The following is a 21,547-nucleotide window of genomic DNA, read 5'->3' as shown; positions in this document are numbered from 1 at the left end:
TGGGAGAGAGTGCTTTTAGTTGATTAATTCAATGAAACAAAGCAAATATTGATATTTTTCCATGCCCAGTTTTCTTATATATTTAACCTTAAAAGGTAAGTTAAGGGCTTCCCTGGTGGCGCAGTGGTTGAGAGTCCACCTGCCGATGCAGGGGACTCGGGTTCATGTCCCAGTCCGGGAAGATCCCACATGCCGTGGAGCGGTTAGGCCCGTGAGACATGGCCACTGAGCCTGCGCGTCTGGAGCCTGTGCTCCGCAACGGGAGAGGCCACAACAGTGAGAGGCCCGTGTACCGCAAAAAAAAAAAAAAAAAGGTAAGTTAAATCAGCTATGAAAGACATCATTACCCTCACTTGCCTATCTTGAGTGAGAAGGAATCAAGATCAGATGAATTTTCAGTGTACCAATCTAGCAACCTGACTCTTGCTGCTTTTTGACAATACCGTAACCTGCCTTTTAGTAGGCACCAAAATGACCATATGCCTGATTATGTGACAAATGAAAACTCAGCCAAATTTGGGACTGTCATGGGAATGAATTTTAAGAATGGACTGGCCTCAGAGACTCATTACGATTTCCTAAGAATCCTCTCTGCTCAGGTATCTGGAGAAATCTTCTAGAGTTCATTCATTCAGTTATTCATTGCACAAACATGTGTTAAGATCTACAAAAACTTTTTTATTGACACATTAGTAGATTAAATGAACGAGTGAACTTAGATTTTCAATATTTATACAATTTTTGTCACCCAACAAAACAGATAATTGTGGATAGTATATACTTTATATCTAAAATACTTGGGGTTATCTATTTTTCTGAGAGGGCTTCAGTATTTGGAAATACCTAAAGCCACTCAATTCCCATATGAACAAATTGTTCCATCATATTTAATTTTCTGGATTATATCTCATAACTCCAATGTGCTAGTAATTGTGCATATGAAAAACTATCAAATTTATTATCAAAGAAAATGTCAACTTACCTGCTGCTGGCGATTATTTGCTCTCACTGATGCTAAGAGTTCTTCATACTCTTTTATTTGAGTTTCTTTGAATGCCAAGTCTTTCTCAAGTCTTATCTTGTCATTTTCCAGTGACTAGAAGCAAAATTATTTATGACTCAGAATTACAGAATCCTGTCAACAGTTATGTAATACAAAGACCTGTTTACATTGGAAGGTTTAAATAAGCACTTGTTTCATTTGTAATTGTTTAATAAAACGGAATTCTTAAAAGTTAATCAAACTATGGGATACAAAGGATTGAAAATTTAAAAACCTGCATCAATGGACATTTTGATGAATTGACTAATTGTAAGTACAATGAAGCAGAACCTTTTGAATTATTTTAATGTTTTTCTTCAATCTACAAAGACCCTTGTTAATCCCAGCAGGTGGTGAATTTTCAAATTAAGAGTCTAAATGTGTTCATCAGAACCCAGAAACAAGAAAGCCCACTCCAAAGTCCCCAAGGAGTTATTCATTGTATGGAAAGTATTCTGAATGTATCTAACTGATGTCATGAAGAGCACCAATTAAAATAGAAAATGTTAAGTTCTTAGAGAAAGAAGTTTTCAAGTATTCAAATAAATTCAAAGTATGCTTTATTATTACAGAAAAGGGGAAATTATGAATCAGAGTCAGATTATTGTAATTTTACAAACTACTCCCTGGTTTTAAGCATTAAATTACCTTAGCGGTAAACTAAGTAGTAAGTGTTCACCCAACTTTCATTTTCACATTGGATAATTCTTTACTCCTCTCTCCCAACCCCAATTAACTATTTCAGGAAAATAACTATATCTGGGTGAGCACAATGTTGTTGTGTTGTATTAAATTTTAAAAAGGTATACTGAATGCTTTGATTTCTATGTTATGAAGCTAGGATCTAGAAAAGATTTGGAAAGAAAAATCAAAATAAATGTTACTGTCAAGTCATTCTGAAGATTTCCAAGCTCCTCCCGTATGTTGCTGAATGTGGACAGCACTAGCCGGAGTGATTTATCAGACATACCCCTCATCTGGAGGAAGAAAATTATTGATGGTTTATTTTTACTAGCATTTAAAAATAGGCAGTATAAGTAATAATAATCTTATTTTTTCTATTCCTACAAGCAAACTTATTAACAGTTTCATTTTTGATATGGCAATATTAGAATAGTGATGCAGGGCATTTGGTCAATAACATGCATTAGTAATCCAAGCAATATCCCTGAAGAGTACCTGAAGAGATCATAGCTATGCTATTAAAACAAGGGTCTCTTATTTTTTCCATGATAAAGTATCATCTTTCTCATGACAGAAATGTATCATCAAATTCTTAAATTTACTTTTCTTCTCTATTTAAAGATTAGAAAAGATGAGACAGTCAACCTTCAAGTAATAAATTGCATCTCCCTAAGTGTGTTGTCAAATGCATAGATTTTGCCTGAGTTGAGAAGAATCTAATACAAATTAAGTTTAACCTTGAAGTATAGAAATGTCTCAAAATTTAAAGAGGGAGAAAAACCCTTTAACTAGATTAAACTCATTTCTTCAAAGAAAAGTGGTTTTGAAAACAGGCAACTTCTGTTTCTGAAAAGATGGAGCAGAAATACTTTTCTCTATTTTTCCTGCTAAGTCTAACTAAAACCCCTGCACTTTATGTATAAAACAAACATAAAAAGACTCTGAAAGTTAAAAAAGAAGAATGAAGTCTGGTTGAGAACATTGGGAGCTAAGGAATAATACGGAAGTGATTTCCTGGGTTTTCTTTTTGCTTCATATATGAGTGGTATTGGGCAAACCAATAACAAAGAAACACCAGTGGATACAGACAACAAAAGTCCCTAGAAAAGCCTGCTCTTTCTACCCAAAGTACCATGAAAAGGGCAGCCTAGCAAGGCAGATAGCATTTAGATAATAACCAGTCTACTCCAGCCAAACACCACAGAAAAAACCTGCAACTCTATTCTACGCCCACCTAAACCATCAAAAGCCAAGAAGGGAACGTAGACTCTCTCTCTCAACCTCCCTGCTTGGGTGATGTCAGAGAATTCTTAGTGAAGTGTCAAGACTTTCATCATTGCCCAACAGAAATGAGGCCACTCACATTGCAGTGTCAGTAGAGGCCAACAAGGGAACAGTAACACAACACACCTCCCCATCCAAACCAGGGTGTTTTCAGTGGAAGCCTAGTAGAGAGCCACACTTCCTACACCTGCCAAGGAAGAACAAAGAGCTACTCCCCCAACCTGTGTCAACAGAGGCAGAATGGGGAACCTGGACTTCCACCCCCATGTGGCAGTAACAAGTCATGCCCCTACTTCCCCTGTTGCTCAGTATCAGAGGAGGTCTGCTAAAACAGAAGATGTGAATAAGATCCAAAGTCAGAAAACAGTACCCAAAATGTCCAGGTTTCAATTTTAAAAAAGTCACTTATTCTAAGAACCAGGAAATCTCAACTTGGTAAGAAAAAAGGGTTAATACATGCCAACATCAAGATATCAGAAAAGTTAGAATTATCTGATAAGGATTTTAAGGCAGCCATTTTAAAAAGGTTTCAAAGTGACTAAATGTCCATCAACAGAGGAATGGATAAAGAAGATGTGGCACATATATACAATGGAATATTACTCAGTCATAAAAAGGAACAAAATAGTGCCATTTGCAGAGACGTGGATGGATCTAGAAACAGTCATACAGAGTGAAGTAAGTCAAAAAGAGAAAAACAAATATCACATAATATCACTTATATGTGGAATCTAGAAAAATGGTAGAGAAGAACTTATTTGCAAAGTAGAAATAGAGTCACAGATGTAGAGAACAAACTTATGGTTACCAAGAGGGGAAGGGAGGGGTGGGATGAACTGAGAGATTGGGACTGACATAAATACACTACTATGTGTAAAATAGATAACGAATGAGAGCCTACTGTGTAGCACAGGGAACTCTACTCAGTGCTCTGTGGTGACCTAAATGGGAAGGAAATCTAAAAAAGAAGGGATATATGTGTATGTAAGACTGATTCACTTTGCTGTACAGCAAGAAACTAACACAACATTGTAAAGCAATGATACTCTAATAAAAATTAATTTAAAAAACACACCAAATTAAAAAAAGTTTCAACAAGAAATTGCAAAGATTTAAAACAAATAAAAAATAGAAAGTCTCAGCAACAAAACAGAAAATCTCAGAAAACAAACAGAAGCTATAAAGAGTAACTAAATGAAAATTTTAGAACTGAAAACTCAATAATTAAAAAGCAAAACAAAAACAAAAACCTCAGTAGATGGACTAAAAAGCAGAAAGGAAACCATAGAGCAAAGAATCAGTGAACTTGAAGACAGAACAATAGAAAATACTGAGTTCTGAACATCAGAGAGAAAATAGGTTGGAAAAAAATTGAACAGAGCCTCAGTGTCCAGTGGGAGTATGACATATATCTAACATTCATGTCATCAGAATCCTAGAAGGAAAAAAGAAAGAGGGGGGAGCTGAAAAAGTATATGAAGAAATAATGGCTGTAAACTTCCCCAAATTAGCAAAAAAAATACACAGATTTAAGAAGTTGAGCAAACCCTAAACAGGATAGACCCAAAGAAATCCATGCCTGGACATATGAGGCAAACTTCTTAAAACTGAAGATAAATTTAAAATCTTAAAAGCAGCAAAAGAAACCTTAACTATTGGGAATAGCAATTCAAATGACAGCCGATTTCTCATGAAAAATCATAGAGGCCAGAAGGAAGTGGCATACATTTTTAAAGTGATGAATGAAAAGAATTGTCAACTACAAATTCTGTATGCAATGAAAACAACCTTTAGGAATGAAGGGAAAATCACATTTTCAGAGGAAAAGAAAAAGAATTTTTCACTAGCAGACCTACCCTTAAAAAAATGGCTGAAGGAAGTTCTCTGAAGAAAAAGAAAATGATAAAAGAAGAAATTTGGAATATCAAGAAGGAAGAAGTAACACAATAAGCAAAAATATAGGTAAATACAGTAGGCTTTCCTTCTCCTTTTGAATTTTCTAAATTATATTTGAAGATTGAAGCAATATATATATATATATATATAACACTGTGTGATGTGGCTCTCAATGCCTGTAGAGGAAATATTTTAAAAATTATAAATGTGGAGGTTAAAGAAAGATAAAAGAAGCAAAATTTTCTGCAGTTCACTGAAACTGATAAAATGTTGACACCAATACACGGGGATAAGTTATGGGTATATAATGTAATACTTAGAGCAACCCCTAAAAAAGCTATACTACGTGATACACTCAGAAGCAATAGAGGTAAATCAAAATGGAATTCTAAAACATATTCAAGTAATCCACATGAAAGCAAGACAAAGAAAACAGAAACAAAAAACAGAACAAACAGAAAACACAATGGCAGATCTAGCCCTAACATATCAATAATTACAACTTGGTCTAAATACACCAGTTAAAAGACAGATTGACAGAATGATAAGAAAAAACATGACCTCACTATGTGTTTTCTATAAGAAATTCATTTCAAAGATAATGAAAATTAAAATATACATAATGAAATTTAAAAGTTGGGAAAAAAGATATACCATGCAAACATTAATCAAAAGAAAGGAGTGCTATTGATATTAGATAAAAATAACTTCAGAGCAAAGAAAATTACCAGGAACACAGAGGGACATTACATAATAAGAGTCAGTCCACCAGGAAGACATAGCAATCCTAAATGTTTATGCACCAGACAACAGAGCTACAAAATGTATCAAACAAAAACTGATAGAACTGAAAGGAGAAATAGACAAACCCATAGATATAACTGAAGACTTTTATACCCCTCTCTCGGCAACTGATAGTACTGCTTAGAAGAAAATGAGCAAGAATACATAATACAATAATTCAACAATACCATCAACCAAAGGATCTAATCAGCATTTATAGAATACTTCATCCAACAACAGATGCACATTCCTTTCATATACCCATGGAACATATACCAAAATAGATCATATCCTTGACTATCAAACTTAGCCATTTCAAAAAAATTAATCTCATATGGAGTATATTTTCTGCCCACAGTGGAATCAAACTAGAAATGAATAACAGAAAGACAATAGGAAAATCTCTAAACACTTAGAAAGTAAACAATACACTTCTAAATAATCCACCAGTCAAAGCAGAAGTCTAAAGGGAAATAAAAATATATAAAACTGAAAGAAAATGAAAATACATATCATAACTTGTGGGACACAACTAAAGCCATGCTGAGAGGATATTTATAGCACTAAATGCTTACATTAGAAAATAGAAAATGTGTGAAATCAATAATCTAACTTTCTATATCAAGAAACTAGACAAAGAAGATCAAAATAAACCAAAAGCAAGCAAAGGAAGGAAATAATACAGACGAGAAAAAAAATCAATGGAAGTGTAAACAGGAAAACAATAGAGATCAATAAACTAAAATATAGTTCTTTGAAAAAAATCAATAAAATTGATAAACCTCCAACAAGACTGACAACAAAAAAAGAAAGAAGACACAAATCACTAGTGTCAGGAGTTAAATAGGGAAGAGTAATACAGACCCCACAGACATCAAAAGGATAATAAGGGAATACTGTGAATAGTTATGCACATATAAATTTGATAATTTAGTTGAAATTGACTACTTCCTTGAAAAACACAGATTACCACAACTCACCCAACACGAAACAGATCATTTGACTAGACCTGTAACTACTAAGGAATTGAATTTAGAATTTTTTTAAACTGCTGAAAAATATATATCCATGCCCAGATATTTTCACTGAAGGATTATACCAAATGTTTAACGAAGAGTTAACACTATGTCTATACATTTTCTTCCAGAAAACAGAAAAGGAAGAGACATTTACCAATTCATTTCATGATGCTAGATTATCCTGACACCAAAATCAAAGCAAATACAAGAAAACTACAGACTAATGTTTCTCAGGAACTTAGATGCAAACATTCTCAGAGTTTTTTGAGGAAATAGGCCTTGAATGCACTTTGGATGGACATCCTGCCACCAGAAATAATATCAAGGATGTATCCAAGATTCAGGTTCTGCAGAGCATATGTGTTCCCCATACCACTGTCTCTTTATAATACAGACTGTGTGCCACTAAAAATATTTCATTTAAGTTTCACAGATAAGATGTCAGGTCCAATATCTGGATGATCAACAAAGATTTGAGACCAAATATCAAACTTAGAAACTTGCCTCACTAGACAAAACTAGAGTATCTTTAGAATCCTTTCTTGCAAACACATGTACTCTTCATTTTAGCCTTATTTCTTTAGCACCTATCTTGATCTGTCTTGGTCTGTCTCTCCCTTCAGTGTAGGGGAATTTACTGCTGCAGTGGTCTCTAGCATTCCACAATTCAGGAAAATCAAGTCATTGGCCTTTCCATCTGCCAGGGGTAGGGTAGGGAGGTATAGAAAGTAGAATGGAGAAGAGGAGGGCAAATCCTATAAGTTAGAGTCAGGTTGTGCTACAGCAGTGAGGAGAGAATAAGGGCATTCCACAGCCCGGAATATTTCTATAATGATTTCCTGAATGCTAGTCATTCAATACTAGTGTTTGATAGTCTGACCAAACTATAATGCAACCCTTGTTTAATCAAAATGCAATCAACTCTTGTGAAATAGGAATTTTATTTGGGACTTTCTGTCCTTAATTAAAGGAAACATCCTGGGCTAGTGGTTTGTTAGTGTTGCCTTCACAGCCACTCTTGACCCCATCTCACCTGCAGAATATAGCGAATTTGCTGTTTTGTAAATTCTGACAATCCTTTAGGAATCAACGATTCGGTGTCTTCTGACTGTAAGAAAAGAGAGGCTTATCTTTCAACAGATACATTTTAGTGTTTTAATCAGAGGGTCAGCAGACTTTTGTAGAGAGGGACGTGTTTTTATGGATATCAGAAGATTACTTCACTTTCTGGGTAATAGTTGCCACAAACTTTACTTCTAGCATTATCAGTTCTTACTTTTTAAAAAAATCATTGTACTACATACGCCATGGAAAGAACCCTGAATTACAGGAAGTTTAGGGGGAAGTTTGGGGCAATCAATCAGATGTCCCATTTCTATTTTTTAAAAAGAGCAACTTAAAAACAAAAGGGTAGTCACTTAAATCCCATTACCACTTTATTTCCATGTATTTTTTAACAACTGGAAGTTTAGTTGGGTGGTAGATATGACACTTTAAAGGCTGATTTTTTAAATAATGAAAATTTGAGTAAATAAAATAAAATTAAAGGTTTACTGAGAATTTGCATAGAGCTGTGGTGACTTTTGAAAGATTATGATGTTGCCACAGCAACATTAAGAAGCTTCAACAAATTTTAAGTGAGAAGCTGAATTGAATTCAGTACTTCATAAAGACAATTTAGGGCTTACTGAATTATTGTAACAAATGCAGTACGTCAATACTTTGGAAATAAAGATGAAAATTAACATAAAAGAAGCCATTGTGATTGCTGCTTTGAAATCAGTTCTTTCTCTATTTGATGACTTATTCCATTAAAAGTAACTATTACCAAAATGTATATACATAATATTTAGAATTGATACTTGAAAATATTTACTTCAAGTTGCTGGCTATTTGGCATGGGACATACAAGTTTTCGAAATACATTAAAACTAAATTTGCTATTTAATTAGTTAACGTAGATTTCAGTTTTGTAAAACAGAGTATGTAGTCAATGAACTTTTAAATGTTCTCATAAGCAAAGACAAGCTAAATCATAAGGTGACAGCTGATAAAACATTTTTTGTGTGAATGATTATTACTTTTACAATTATCACCTTTAAAGCCATTACAAAGATATAAATGGTTATATCATTTTAAAGGCAAAAGGATCATTATTTCTTTCACTAACCTGTTTCCAGTCTAATAAAAATACCAAATTAAAAACAATATTATTAATGCAAGTATCTGCTTTGTTATCTGCTTTGTTATCAACTATATTTGATTTTCAACTCTTTTTGCACTTACCTCATCTGTAGACTCAAAGTCCTGTTTGCTGCAAGAATGAAAAAAAAAAACAGACAACCTTAGGAAAATATATACATTGATCATATATAAATGTTAGTGTTCTAAATATTTTACCTTACTTTTTGATATATAACATATCAAGTGAAATTTATAATCCTAATGAAAAATTTAAAGCTAACTAAAATGGCACTTGACAAAAATAAAGTTAATTTTCCTGGAATTAGCTAATCTATTAAAAATGAACAACATCCAAATAACAAGCCAATATAATATGCAGAATTACTACCATTCATTAACACCGGTTTATTTGTGACTAGATGTAGAAGTCTTCAGTTTGGCAAAAAATACTATCTGAGTGAACAAATAACAATAAGTCATTTTCTATTTCCACCTTATTTTTCTCCTTGTATTGCTCCCTTTTAATGCTGATTCCAGCTTCTCCCTACAGTGTCTTTAAGTTATTCATACCCTTTTAGTCAAAACCAAAACTTGTAAGACTTCGCAATCTACACTAATCATTCAATCTACACTACAGTATGTATAGCAATGACAAAGCTTAAAAGGATATTGGAATGTTTACATAGGGACATAGCCTTAAGCAACATCACCAAAATTCTAGTGGGAAAGTAGAATTTCCAGCATCAAAATGAAGGTTTGTCCATGAGGGTTGGAAGGCCCTTTGTGAAGCCATGTTAGGTAGGCAAATGCTGCAAGCGAATTGTTAGTGGTTATACCAGTCCGGCACTGGCTCCTTTGGGGAATGGTGAAAGCTGGGAAGGATACAGTTCTAGCGTTGCCAGTGGCAACAGATAGGCCTTTATTTTTGCCTACTTGTTCCCCCTGCACTTCGTGGAAAAATTGGGTCCAAAATACATACGATGAACATACTTCTCAAACAAACAAACAAAAAACTGTACACATGTTCTGACAGCAAGACAAAGTATGTTAAAGTAAGACTATCTTAGGAAATCATAGATATATGACTGCCATATCGTCAGGTACAACAGAAACATATTTTAGAGATATAAGCTAGTACATTAGCTTCTACCTTTACCTTCTAAGTAAGTGCTTATGAGTAATATATTGCTTACAGAGATAAGTGGGTCACTCACTGTGCGAAACCTCTCGCATGCATTTATAGAAATACACAAGCTAATGTGGAGAATGAGAACTGAAGATTTCATTTCCTGAGGCATGACTGCATATGTGCAATTGTCTGTATGTATGTATGTGGTATTTCCTGGGTTGCTCAAAATATAAATTTTGGGGAGGCCCTAGCGAAAAAAAATGAAGTATCTTCTACTTTTTTAGTGTGTTACTGAAGTAACTGCATGCATATATTGGAAGCTAAAAGAAGTTAAAATATGACTCACAATGCAGGTATAGTAGTCTTGCATTACTGTTAACTGGAATTATTATCACAATATTAATAGATCTTTTATGTTTAAAATCCCAATTCCAATGCCAACCTAGTACACATGTCCCTAGCCACTTACTTCTTTCTACAAATAAGAAAACAAAACAAAGAAACAAACAAGGAGCAATCAACAGCACTTAATACTGGAATTTACAAATGTAACCAAAATGGTTTCATAAGACAACCTTTCTTAATTCTGACCTTCCAGTCTACTTATTGCTGAATTGCAATTTAGAAAGAGAAGAAAAGTGGAGACAAAGGGGTGGGAGAGAGAGAGAGAGTGGAAACAAAGAGAGCAGAGGCGGGAGGTGGAAAGACCATTGTGGATTATATCTCCATTCAGTACAAGGTGATGGTGACTATAATTACAGTGGGCAGAAAAAAAAAAAGAGAGGCACTCACTATGTCATCTCACCTCCTAGGAAGGAAGGAATGTAATAAGGAAAAAAACAAAAGAAGAAATAAAAGGCGGGTGGAATGAAGAGAAAGAAACTGACAACCTTCTGACAAACAAAAACTCTTAAGCACCAAAATTTTATGAGACCCTCTCCACTCTGGAGTGTTTACTAATGTGGAGACCCCAGCTTTCTATTTTCTTTTTAGTATTTTTAGCTACTCTAGAAATTAAACTCAATGTTTTTCAGTGCTTAATTACACATTTAGGTCACCCATATACATTTATCAAAACCCTCAATGACAGGGAGTTATTTCAAAACCCCAGATTACATCTCTACCTGGTTGGTCATTATAAAACAATTTAACTTCCCTTGCTCAATTACTTTGTCTACTTCTAATTAGTATGAGACTAATACATTTGGAATATATTTAACTCTCATTCTATAAACCTTTATTGAGTAGCGACTTTGTCAAGGCCATGTGCTCTGAACTGGATTTCAGCAATCCAAACACAAATATTATCTTGTCCTGTACGTGACACAAACATAAGTGATCTAAGGCAAAATTTGAGCAATGTAAAATTGGTCTAAGTCCTCCAACGTTTTCAAATTTGATGATTCAAAAATTGATAATTTCTTTAATGTGTCTGCAATATGTTAAATAATTTAGAGACACATATCTAGTATGAAAGGTTAAGTGATTTGCCTAAGGTAAAAAGGTTCTCCCATAGGTTCTAGTCCCAGATTTGCCACTTTTGTGGCCTTAGGTCAGTGGTTCTCATACTTTAACATGTATCAGAATCCTCCAGAGGGCTTGCTGCTTGGCCTTACCCCAGAGTTTTTGATTCTACAGGTCTGTTTCCAGACCTGCATTTCACATGATGCTCCTGCTGCTTGTAAGTACATGTCTTAAATAAATCATTTATTGCTTATAACAAATCTATGAAATAAGCATTATTATAATCCCTATTTCACAGATGAAGAAACTGAGGTACAGAGAGGTTAAACAGGTTGCCTGATATTACACATCTAGTATGTAACAAAAGCTAGGACATGAACCCAGGGTATGAACCCTGCATCTACAATCAGCGTACTTAAGAATATATGTCTCTATATGCTCTTGATTTTACCATGTGATACTTTAACAGAAATATTCACAAGACATGATTAATACACAGAAGAGGAACATCTAGACAAAACAGTATCTAGAGAAGGCTTTGCAGAAAAGCTGAGTCATGGCTTATAGGTATAAGAGTACTCAAAACTGTTTGAATCCATCTCAAGCACTTAGTAGCTATGTGATCTTAATAACTTATTCTCTTTGGGTGTCCATTTGAAACTTTCTATGGTTACTGTACAAATTAGATAATATTCAAAAAGCACTTAGCACAGTGTCTGGCACAATAGTGGACACTCAATACATAATAGAGTACTCAGAATGAGGGGAAAGATTTTAAGGTAGTGACATTATGCAAATGAATGAATGTGTGAAATAGTTGTTTGGATAAGGGGAGAGGATATTGATTAGTATAAAACACTGATGAAGGCCTAGCTGAAGATGGAAACCATGCGTTAATAATTACCATGCGCTTTTCTCTGTGCTCAACTGCATGGATGTAGCATAAAGAAGGCATTCATTCAACAAATATTTATTAAGCACCACACTAAATCAGTCACCACACTAGGCACCAAGGAAACCAGGGTAAATGAAACAGCCCTCGGGGGGTAGTGTCTGAATTCTAGGGGTAGTGGGCAGTGAGTACTGGATAGAGGAAAAAAAGAAAACAATAGATAAAGCAGAGAGCTAGACTGATCCAGAGTTGGGATTTTGCTAAGTGGCAGGGACAATATGATAAAGAGGCAAGGCAGTTGAGGGTGATGCTAAGAGAATGGTTGCAATCATGAATAAGAAAGCAAGAAAAGTTGGGGAGGAGGGAGCTAATAAACAGAATTGTAATAAGCAGAGAGAGAAGAGATTAAAGATCTCTGAGAAGTAGAACAATCTAGTTGGTGAAGTTTATACTGACTTTCCTTTAACCTCCAGATTTTTCTGAGTTTATGGAGCTTTCCTAAATTTTGCCTGACAGATGACCACATATATGATGTGACTATGTAGTAGAAGGCAACTTTTGGAGTATAGCTTATGAAATTCATTTCATGACATAATGTGCTCTCATCTACACATGAATAGTTGATAAATTGTTTATGTTTATATATTTAAATAAGTATTATATATTATTATATAATATTATTGTATAATATACATATTTACATTAACTTATAAATAGATATTTGTATAATTTATATTTCATACATTATATGTAATATATAATATTAAAATAATACATGACATTTATAATAATACACAACCCTAAATGTATATTAAACTCTGGTCTTCATATGTTGAGCACACATCAATGGAAGATAAACAGTAGTGTGTTGGCAATGGGACTGTATCTTATATCATCAGTGTAATATCTTAAAACAAGTCATCGTATGCCACACATTTTTGGAGCTCCTTGTCTAAGTGGTTGCATTTTTCATCAAAGTACGTTAGAAAAGAAGATCCACGTAATTCTTTACTGACCCCAAAATAGCTGGTAAGATATCTTCAATGATTTTCATTAAGTACATTAACTCTTAAAATGAGATATTTCCTCAGATCTGCTCATACAGTTGCCTGTTTCCCCATTAAAAGTACTCAAGTTTTGCTGTAAACCTAAAATTGCTCTAAAAAATAAAGTCTATTAAAAAATACCAGGGTATTGTAAAATGTTTGAAAGCTACAACGCCAAGCAAATGATATATTTACAGTACCTTCCTCCAATTCTCTGCAAATGTTCTAATAAGCAGTGATATAGATTTGTATTTTTACGGCATAGATCAGCAAGCAACTCTCCAAAATACTTGGGGTCCAATTTTTCAGGGCCATCATCCTGAATTATCACCTGAAGAAAATATCAATCACAATTATAAACAATATTAAGTTCACAGATATTTTGCTGTGAAATGAAAAAAGTGAAATAACCTATTAATACAAGTAACTCATCACAGTCATCACATAAATGAAGCCACTAAATTTTCTTTGTAGCTGATGTATACATTTTTCAATATGGGAGGAATTTAAAGGAAAAGCAACATTGTAATGGCATTTTCAGTTTCATTTCACTCAAGCCTAAGTGATCTAATGAATGCAAACCTTGAATAATTTACATAAAAATTCTTGAATATAGATGCTTAAATGAAAAGTAAAACAAGTAAATCAAAATCTCTGAGTTGCTCATTATCATCACATGGCTTATCCATCTGTCAGTGTCATTCCACTGATCCTCAGGTTATCTCATTGCTATAGCTAGCCAGGTAGATAACGCCTTCCTGCCTCACCTCTCTATATGTGTTCCTTCCAAAACCATTAACTTTCCCAAGTAGAAAAGGGCATTTCTTTAGCCAGGACATTCAAGTACTGAGCTCCCTGTTAGAATCTGCACACAAGTAATTTGATACACTTAGTATTTTGCCTATTTTTCTCTCTTAGCCAATTATAATGCCCTCATAATGCTGTGAAAACCATGGAGTTTTTTTTTTCCTTCCAGTTTAATTTGACAGAGTAATTTTATAGTTTCAAATTATCTTAAAGTATTTATTCCTTTTTTTATTTTTGCACAAATATTCTCCTGTCATTGCACTGTACACTAGTTAACATGTTGGGTATACAATTCTTTGCCCACATTAGTAATTTGTGCCATTACTAAAACTCTTGCTCTTGTGACTTCAGTGTGGCGCCCAAATAAAGAGTCACAGAGTCCAGGACGGGGAACGATTTGCATCAGCCTCGTGTCTGTGTTCATAGATAAAAAGAGGTGTTAAAAGTTACCAAAGGAAAAAAAAATAGTTACCAAAGGGAGGTGATTTTATTTTGAGAAATGATAACAATAACTAATATTTATTTAGCTCTTACTATGTGCCAGCCATTGTGCTATGAACTTGACATAAAGATTAAATGAGGTAATGTTCTCTTGTAACCACTACACAATATTGCCTCCCAGAAGACCTCTTGTGTTTGTTTTCTCAGCAACTTAGGAATTACACTGCCCCTAACTGCATTATTTTGGAGGTTAGCTGGGCTAGGAGTTGAAACAGTCAAGAGTTTGATTTTCTTATTGTGAAACCATGCAAAATATGGCTGAAATTCAGTTAATAAATTTTAATCAGTTAGAGAAAAGGTGAGAGCATTAAAATTGAAGAATGGGTTCTTTTGACCAAATAGCCATCAAGGTAGAATAGCAAGAAACAAAATTTCACTCCTTTGTATATATATTCCTCCTTAGTTGTATACAGTCCACAAGTTACAGTAACATTTGAGTAACACAGTAAAAACCAAAACCCACTTGGGTTCAAAAGTGTGGAGGGGAGAGGACAGACAGAAATCAGATTCTCTTCTGCTGTTAAGTCTTTGACAGGACTACACTCAATAATAAAATGAAATTTCCTAACCATAAACTATGACGTGCCAGTTAGCAATATTTTCATTACTAAATCACAGGTCGGTAGATTTTAGTTTTATTGGAACTGTTTGTAGGTGTGCTTTGACATTTCTTTTAGAGCTGGCTCAAAACCATGTTCTTGTTGACTTGAAAAAGCCAAGACAGGGAGCCTCCCAAGGAAACATGAATGTTTTCAGTCAGAATGGTAGCTCTAATGGATGGAGGTTTTCTCTCTGTGACAATATTGAGTTGATAGGATACTTGAAATAAAATTACCTCACATCAGCATTTCTGCCTGATGAATGAGAGCTATCTTGAATGTCAATCTAAGATAATAGCTTTAGCTTTCACATAAAAATAGGGCAGGAATACAAACTGTGCTGAAGAATAGTTGTTCCAAGATACACAAAATGTGATATTTCTCAAAAAATTACAAAAATTATTAAAGATTCTTCAGCATGCATCAATCAAATACCTTTAATCAGATCACTATTTGACCATAATAATGGCTAAGCAGTCCAACTCCTTGCGTCTGATTGCTAGTAAAAGCCTCTGATTAGAATTACTGCCACAAACCCAAGGCAAGCAACAATGTTTAAGTGTGAAACCAGAGGCAAATCAGCAGTCATTTTTCAGAAAATCTATAGAAAGGAAGTACCTTGTAAAGGAAAACCATGGGCTTCACCTCACTACTGCCTTGGAAGTTCTTGTCCTGTTTCTAGTCTGGAGTTTTGTTTCTTATTTGTGGTCTATGAGATTCCAGGTGTGGAATTTCTTTTGTTAGTATCTACATTATATAAACTTTGATATTCAAAGATGATACTTTTGACCAACCATATTTACAAAGTTCAGTGGTAGTGATTATAGAGTCCTACCGATAGTAGACACACAATAGTTGCAGATTTCAGCTGAGCTATCTATATTTTCTTCCCTGGCCCCCTTCAAGCTTAGTGACACACATTTTTGAGAATACTGTTCAGGACTAGGGATAGCCTGTGATGAAGGCACAAATCACAATCTAGTAGTAATCTCGTAGTAGAGGGTACTGGCTTAATTAAATTTATCCCCACTAGGTAACTGGCTTATGTATGCATTTTTCACCTATTTAGAATGGTTGCTTAGTGGATTCAAAAGTGCTTAAAATGCCATATTATATAAAAGCAATTATACATAAATGCCTAACCCTCTAAAAGGTCATGGACATGTTAACTAATAAGGTCTTCTGTGCTTAGACCCTCCTGGGTAGTAACTTTTTGCTACATGACAACAGAAAACATCACTATTAAGGAAAGTTTACAACGTATAGGTTGTAATAATAGGATAGGATAATAGGATTAATAATAATCCTAATAATAGGATAATAGGATTATTATTAATATAATATATATTATATTATATAATAATATATATTATATAATATATATAATATAATATCCTAATAATAGGAGAATAGGATTATTATCCTGCAAACCTTATATGGTGACACTTGTAGATAAATAAGGTTACTGCTTCATTAATTTTGCTTTGATTTGGGACGTTTAATAGCTGTCAGATAGATTGAAACCATAGTTAATCCAGTTGGCATTAATCCCCATGAAATGAAATGCATTTTATGTACAATGTCATTTAGCTAACAAGGTAAAAAAAAAGCAATAATTGGTCTCTTCCTATTTTGTACCACAAGAAGAAATCCTAGGAGAAAAAGTATCAGAATTTTAGGTTCTGAAAATCCTCAGTGCTATTTTAATCTCCATAGATATTTTAGTAAAGAAATGTTGCACTATACAGTACCTGGTACACAGAAGATTTTCAATAAATGTTGTCACTGAATTGAATGTACTGTACAATAATTATAATTCTAAAATGAAGACTTGACTCATAACAACAGTCCTGTACTTGAAATAAAGACCTAATTTAATTTCCTGTGAGTAACTCTAGGCAGAAAAGTGTTGCAATGAAGAAAGAATGGAAATTGGAGCCAAAAGTGGAGCGCCCACTTCCTAGTTGTGGCCTAAGTGTATGTACTGCTTAACCTCTCTGAACCTCGGGTTGCTCAACTGTAAAATGCAGGTAATTTAGTACTTATTTTATAAAGTTGCTGGAGGTATTACTTTGGAGGGGGGCAGGTAAATTATTAAACTGTCATGTAAAAACCATCATATAAATAATGGTTTTATTTAACTTAACACATATGGACAATTGGTTATTTGAATAATGATAGGAGTGGAAGATGATTATAAATTTTCTACATGACTCTCAGCTACTGGAGAGTAGAGACACTCTTTTTATACATTTCTTTAATTCCAGCACATACCATAGAGTCTGAGTATAGTAGATCCTCAGTAAACATTTGTTGCATGAGGAAGTTGTCATAAAGGATGCAATTTGGGCTAAATGTTAACTATAATAGATGGAAAAGCACTAATTGGAAGAGGTGCTTTAACAAGGCAACTGAAGGGCTTCCCTGGTAGTACAGTGGTTAGGAATCTGCTTGCCAATGCAGGAGACACAGGTTCGAGCCCTGGTCCGGGAAGATCCCTCATGCCTGGAGCAACTAAGCCTGGGCACCACAACTACTGAGCCCACGTGCCACAACTACTGAAGCCCATGTGCCTAGAGCCCATGCTCCACAAGAGGAGCCACCGGAATGAGAAGCCTGCACTCCGCAACGAAGAGTAGCCCCTGCTCACTGCTACTAGAGAAAAGCCCGTGTGCAGCAACGAAGACACAATGCAGCCATAAATAAATAAATATATAATTTTTTTTAAAAAAGTAGCTGAAATTGACTTTATCCGAAACCTAGTCAATGCTGTCCTTGCTCCCTTTTTAGTGTATATGTATAGCTTTTGACATGTTATTATAAAACAAGATGATTCTTCCACTCCTCTAACAACTAAAAATAAGTAGATGGTTTGGATTGTCATTTTATAATGAATCCAGGTGACTAATTTGTAACTGCTTAAATTATTCTCTCTGACTGGAAAATAAAATATATTTTCCTATAACACACGTGACTACTGAAAACTTATGAAGCTTTTTCTCATGAACAATGGGAATTTTGCCACTAATCATGTTTTTCCCCCTTGTGGCTTCCAGAAATCTCAGAGCCAAGTTTTTAGCCCATTTTTACTAATGACATGGAACTCTGTGGCCTGCATTTCTGTGTACTCTATTTTCCTTCTGGTGTTATTGCCCCATTATATTTACACTGTCCTTGACATTTCTTTTTCTGTTCTATTACATCTTATTTGTTCTTTTAAGCCACTCTAAATACTTTTTGTAATGAAGCAGGAGATATATCCCAATGAAATTAATTTTAAATGAATATGTATTTTTTAATGCATAACTTCTTGGAAACATCTTTGTTGCTACTTTTGTCTCTTCTCCACCTCTCTGCCATTTCTCTATTCTGCCATTCCTTAGTATGTAATTTATTCAAGGAATGGAACCAGTTCTTTATTATGTAAGTAAAGCCAATGGAGGAACTCACTGCACATATGTAGTAGCTCTTTCAGTGTATTGATAATTTATCTTACATTCTAACATTTTTTCTTAACACAAAGGCTAAAATCTATACCCCCAAGCCACATGCAGGATTTAAAAGGTCTCAGTGACATGATGCTTTCATTCATTCAGCACACATTTACTGAGAACTTACTAAGTACTGCCTTATGGTACAGTTTTAAGCACTACTGGGGGAAAAGACATAAGGTACTGTCTCCTCCTCTCTCAAGGACCTTATGGTCTTTTAGAAGAGCTAAGATATGTATCTAAATAACTTTATATGATAGATTGCCCAGTTCATAAGAGATACGAAGAGAAGCACAGATCAAATGGTAAAAGAGTGCTCTCTTCTCTTCGGCAGCACATACACTAAAATCGGAACGATACACAGAATATTAGCATGGCCCCTGCGCAAGGATGACACACAAATTAATGAAGCGTTCCATATTTCTATGGGCGGGATGTGAGCCCCGGAGCCTTCTCCCCGTCCTGTGGTGTCTCCCCAGGTCTTCCACAAGCTGGCCTCCTACAAGGGCTGTTTGTTGTCTAGCCTCAGCACGATGCTGAAGACGTGGGTTAGACTGCAGCCCAGGGCAGTCTCCTGAGAGCCCTTGTTGCCGAGAAAGCCAACTGTGAGACGCCTTGCTGGCTGCTTGGAGAAAAAACCCTAAATACCTGCTGGCCGAGTACTGCGAGTGGCTCCCGCAGGCCATGCAGGTTGACCTCGAGAAAGCCTGGCCACCCACCCCTGACTGCTGACCCAGTGCCTGCCTGAGGGGCCAAGGACTGGCCTGCGGACCCAGGGGGACTGGCAGCGGCCGGTGTCCGGCACAGTCACCCTGACCCCAGACCGCGCCCAGGAGGCAAGTCGAGCCTCTGGACACCCTCGTTCATCATGGCTCGATTCTGCGCACGACGTGCTGCCTTCCCTGAGCAGTCTGACCCAGGGGTGACTTTTGTAACTAGTTATCACAGGGTGGATAATGGTTTTATCTCCCATGCTGGCCCCATTTTAAATGTGCTCTATGTACTACATTAGTCCCTGTAGAGCAGCAGGGCTGCTGGGCAAAGGCAACCACAGGCCCTTCCTCTGCTCTCCGTTTCCTGTGAGTGTGGTGCACCCTCCCCACAGCCAGGGAGGGCCCCCAAAGCAACTGCTGGCTCCTGTGGAGTGGGTGTCTCCTCCCCAGGGGTCAGCCCCCCACTGGCTATATTACTGTAATAAACCTTAGCTATGATGACAACAACAAAAATGGTAAAAGAGTTATAGGAAGGAAACCCAACTTTCAGCTATATGAGAGTGGTTTTATGTAGGAAGATTCTTCAGACTATGACAACTGATTAGGTGTGAGGTGGCAAATGAGAGGGAAAGTAAAAAATAATCCTAAGGGACTTCCCTGGTGGTCCAGTGGTAAAGAATCTGCCTTCCAATGCAGAGGATGTGGGTTCAATCCCTCGTCAAGGAACTAAGATTCCACATGCTGCGGGGCAACATGCCAAAACGTGCCCGCATGCCGCAACTACTGAGCTCACACACCTCAACTAGAGCCTGCGTGCTGCAAACTACAGAGCCTATGCACTCTGGAACCTGGGCGCCACAACTACAGAGGCCATGCGTCCTGGAGCCTGCAAGTCACAACTAGAGAAGAGAAAAACCGCTGCCACAACTAGAGAGAGGCCTGTGCACAACAACAAAGAGCCCACATGCCACAATGAAAGATCACACGCACCTCAACAAAGATCCTGCGTGCCACAACTAAGACCTGATGCAGCAAAAATAATAATAATAAAATAAATAAATAAATAAATAAATAATCTAAAAAAAATAATGCTAATTTTTTCTTTTTTTGGCGGTACGCGGGCCTCTCACTGTTGTGGCCTTTCCAGTTGCGGAGCACAGGCTCTGGACGTGCAGGCTCAGCGGCCATGGCTCACGGGCCCAGCTGCTCCGTGGCATGTGGGATCCTCCCGGACCGGGGTACGAACCCACGTCCCCTGCATCGGCAGGCGGACTGTCAACCACCGCGCCACCAGGGAAGCCCAATAATGCTAAATTTTAAGTCTGGTGATTAGTGCACTGAAGATATCATTAATAGAAATGGAGGGCATAGAATGAAAAGTTGGTATATGGTCAGTTGGAGGTGACTGTGGGACAGCCAAGTAGAGACATCAACTAGTCCATTAAAAATTATGGATTAGGGCTTCCCTGGTGGCACAGTGGTTGGGAGTCCTCCTGCCGATGCAGGGGACGCGGGTTCGTGCTCTGGTCCGGGAGGATCCTGCAAGCCGCGGAGCGGCTGGGCCCGTGAGCCATGGCCGCTGGGCCTGCGTATCCAGAGCCTGTGCTCCTTGGCAGGAGGGGCCACAGTGGTGAGAGGCCCGCGTCCCACACACACACAAAAAATTATAGATTAGAGCTTCGGAGGGAAGTTTGGGGAGTTGTCCATGTAAAGGTGATATGTAAAGGTAATAGAAGTCAAGCTTTTACACCATATAGTCAAGGCAGAAGGGGTAGAGAAAGGAGAAGAAGGCCAAGGGGATGTGTCTTTGGGGAAGATCTGATGAAAGAAGGAAGAGGAGCCTGAGAAGAATTAGAAGCAGCAGTACAGTATAATGGAAAGAAAGAATATCAAGAATACAATGGATCAACATTATCAACTATTCCATCTTATTCGAACTGGAATAAGATGAAAATGAAGCAAAAAAGGAAGTGGAATTTGCAACTTAGAGGTCAATAAAAGCAGTTTCAGAAG

At 36.3% G+C, this 21,547-nt stretch overlaps 1 protein-coding gene and 1 non-coding gene across 8 annotated transcripts in view; one reads left to right on the top strand and one right to left on the bottom strand.

Annotated features, from left to right (window-relative positions):
* POF1B (POF1B actin binding protein) overlaps positions 1–21,547 on the bottom strand; it is a 101,664-nt gene that overhangs the window by 28,168 nt on the left and 51,949 nt on the right. For all 7 annotated transcript variants that reach the window (XM_067722604.1, XM_067722605.1, XM_067722606.1 and 4 more), the window contains 5 exons: positions 13,624–13,754; positions 8,995–9,022; positions 7,742–7,816; positions 1,927–2,019; positions 983–1,096 (listed from right to left, as the gene is read on the bottom strand). In XM_067722604.1, the coding sequence (XP_067578705.1) occupies positions 983–1,096; positions 1,927–2,019; positions 7,742–7,816; positions 8,995–9,022; positions 13,624–13,754 (441 nt within the window). The remainder of the gene's footprint in view (positions 1–982; positions 1,097–1,926; positions 2,020–7,741; positions 7,817–8,994; positions 9,023–13,623; positions 13,755–21,547) is intronic.
* On the top strand, positions 19,142–19,246 carry LOC137217733 (U6 spliceosomal RNA). The gene has a single exon (XR_010940234.1). It is a non-coding gene; the product is annotated as a U6 spliceosomal RNA (small nuclear RNA).

Source organism: Pseudorca crassidens, chromosome X, assembly GCF_039906515.1.
Source record: "Pseudorca crassidens isolate mPseCra1 chromosome X, mPseCra1.hap1, whole genome shotgun sequence".
NCBI classification, from domain to species: domain Eukaryota; kingdom Metazoa; phylum Chordata; class Mammalia; order Artiodactyla; family Delphinidae; genus Pseudorca; species Pseudorca crassidens.
Note: the sequence above shows the minus strand (reverse complement) of the source record. Positions and strands in the feature narration are given on the sequence as shown.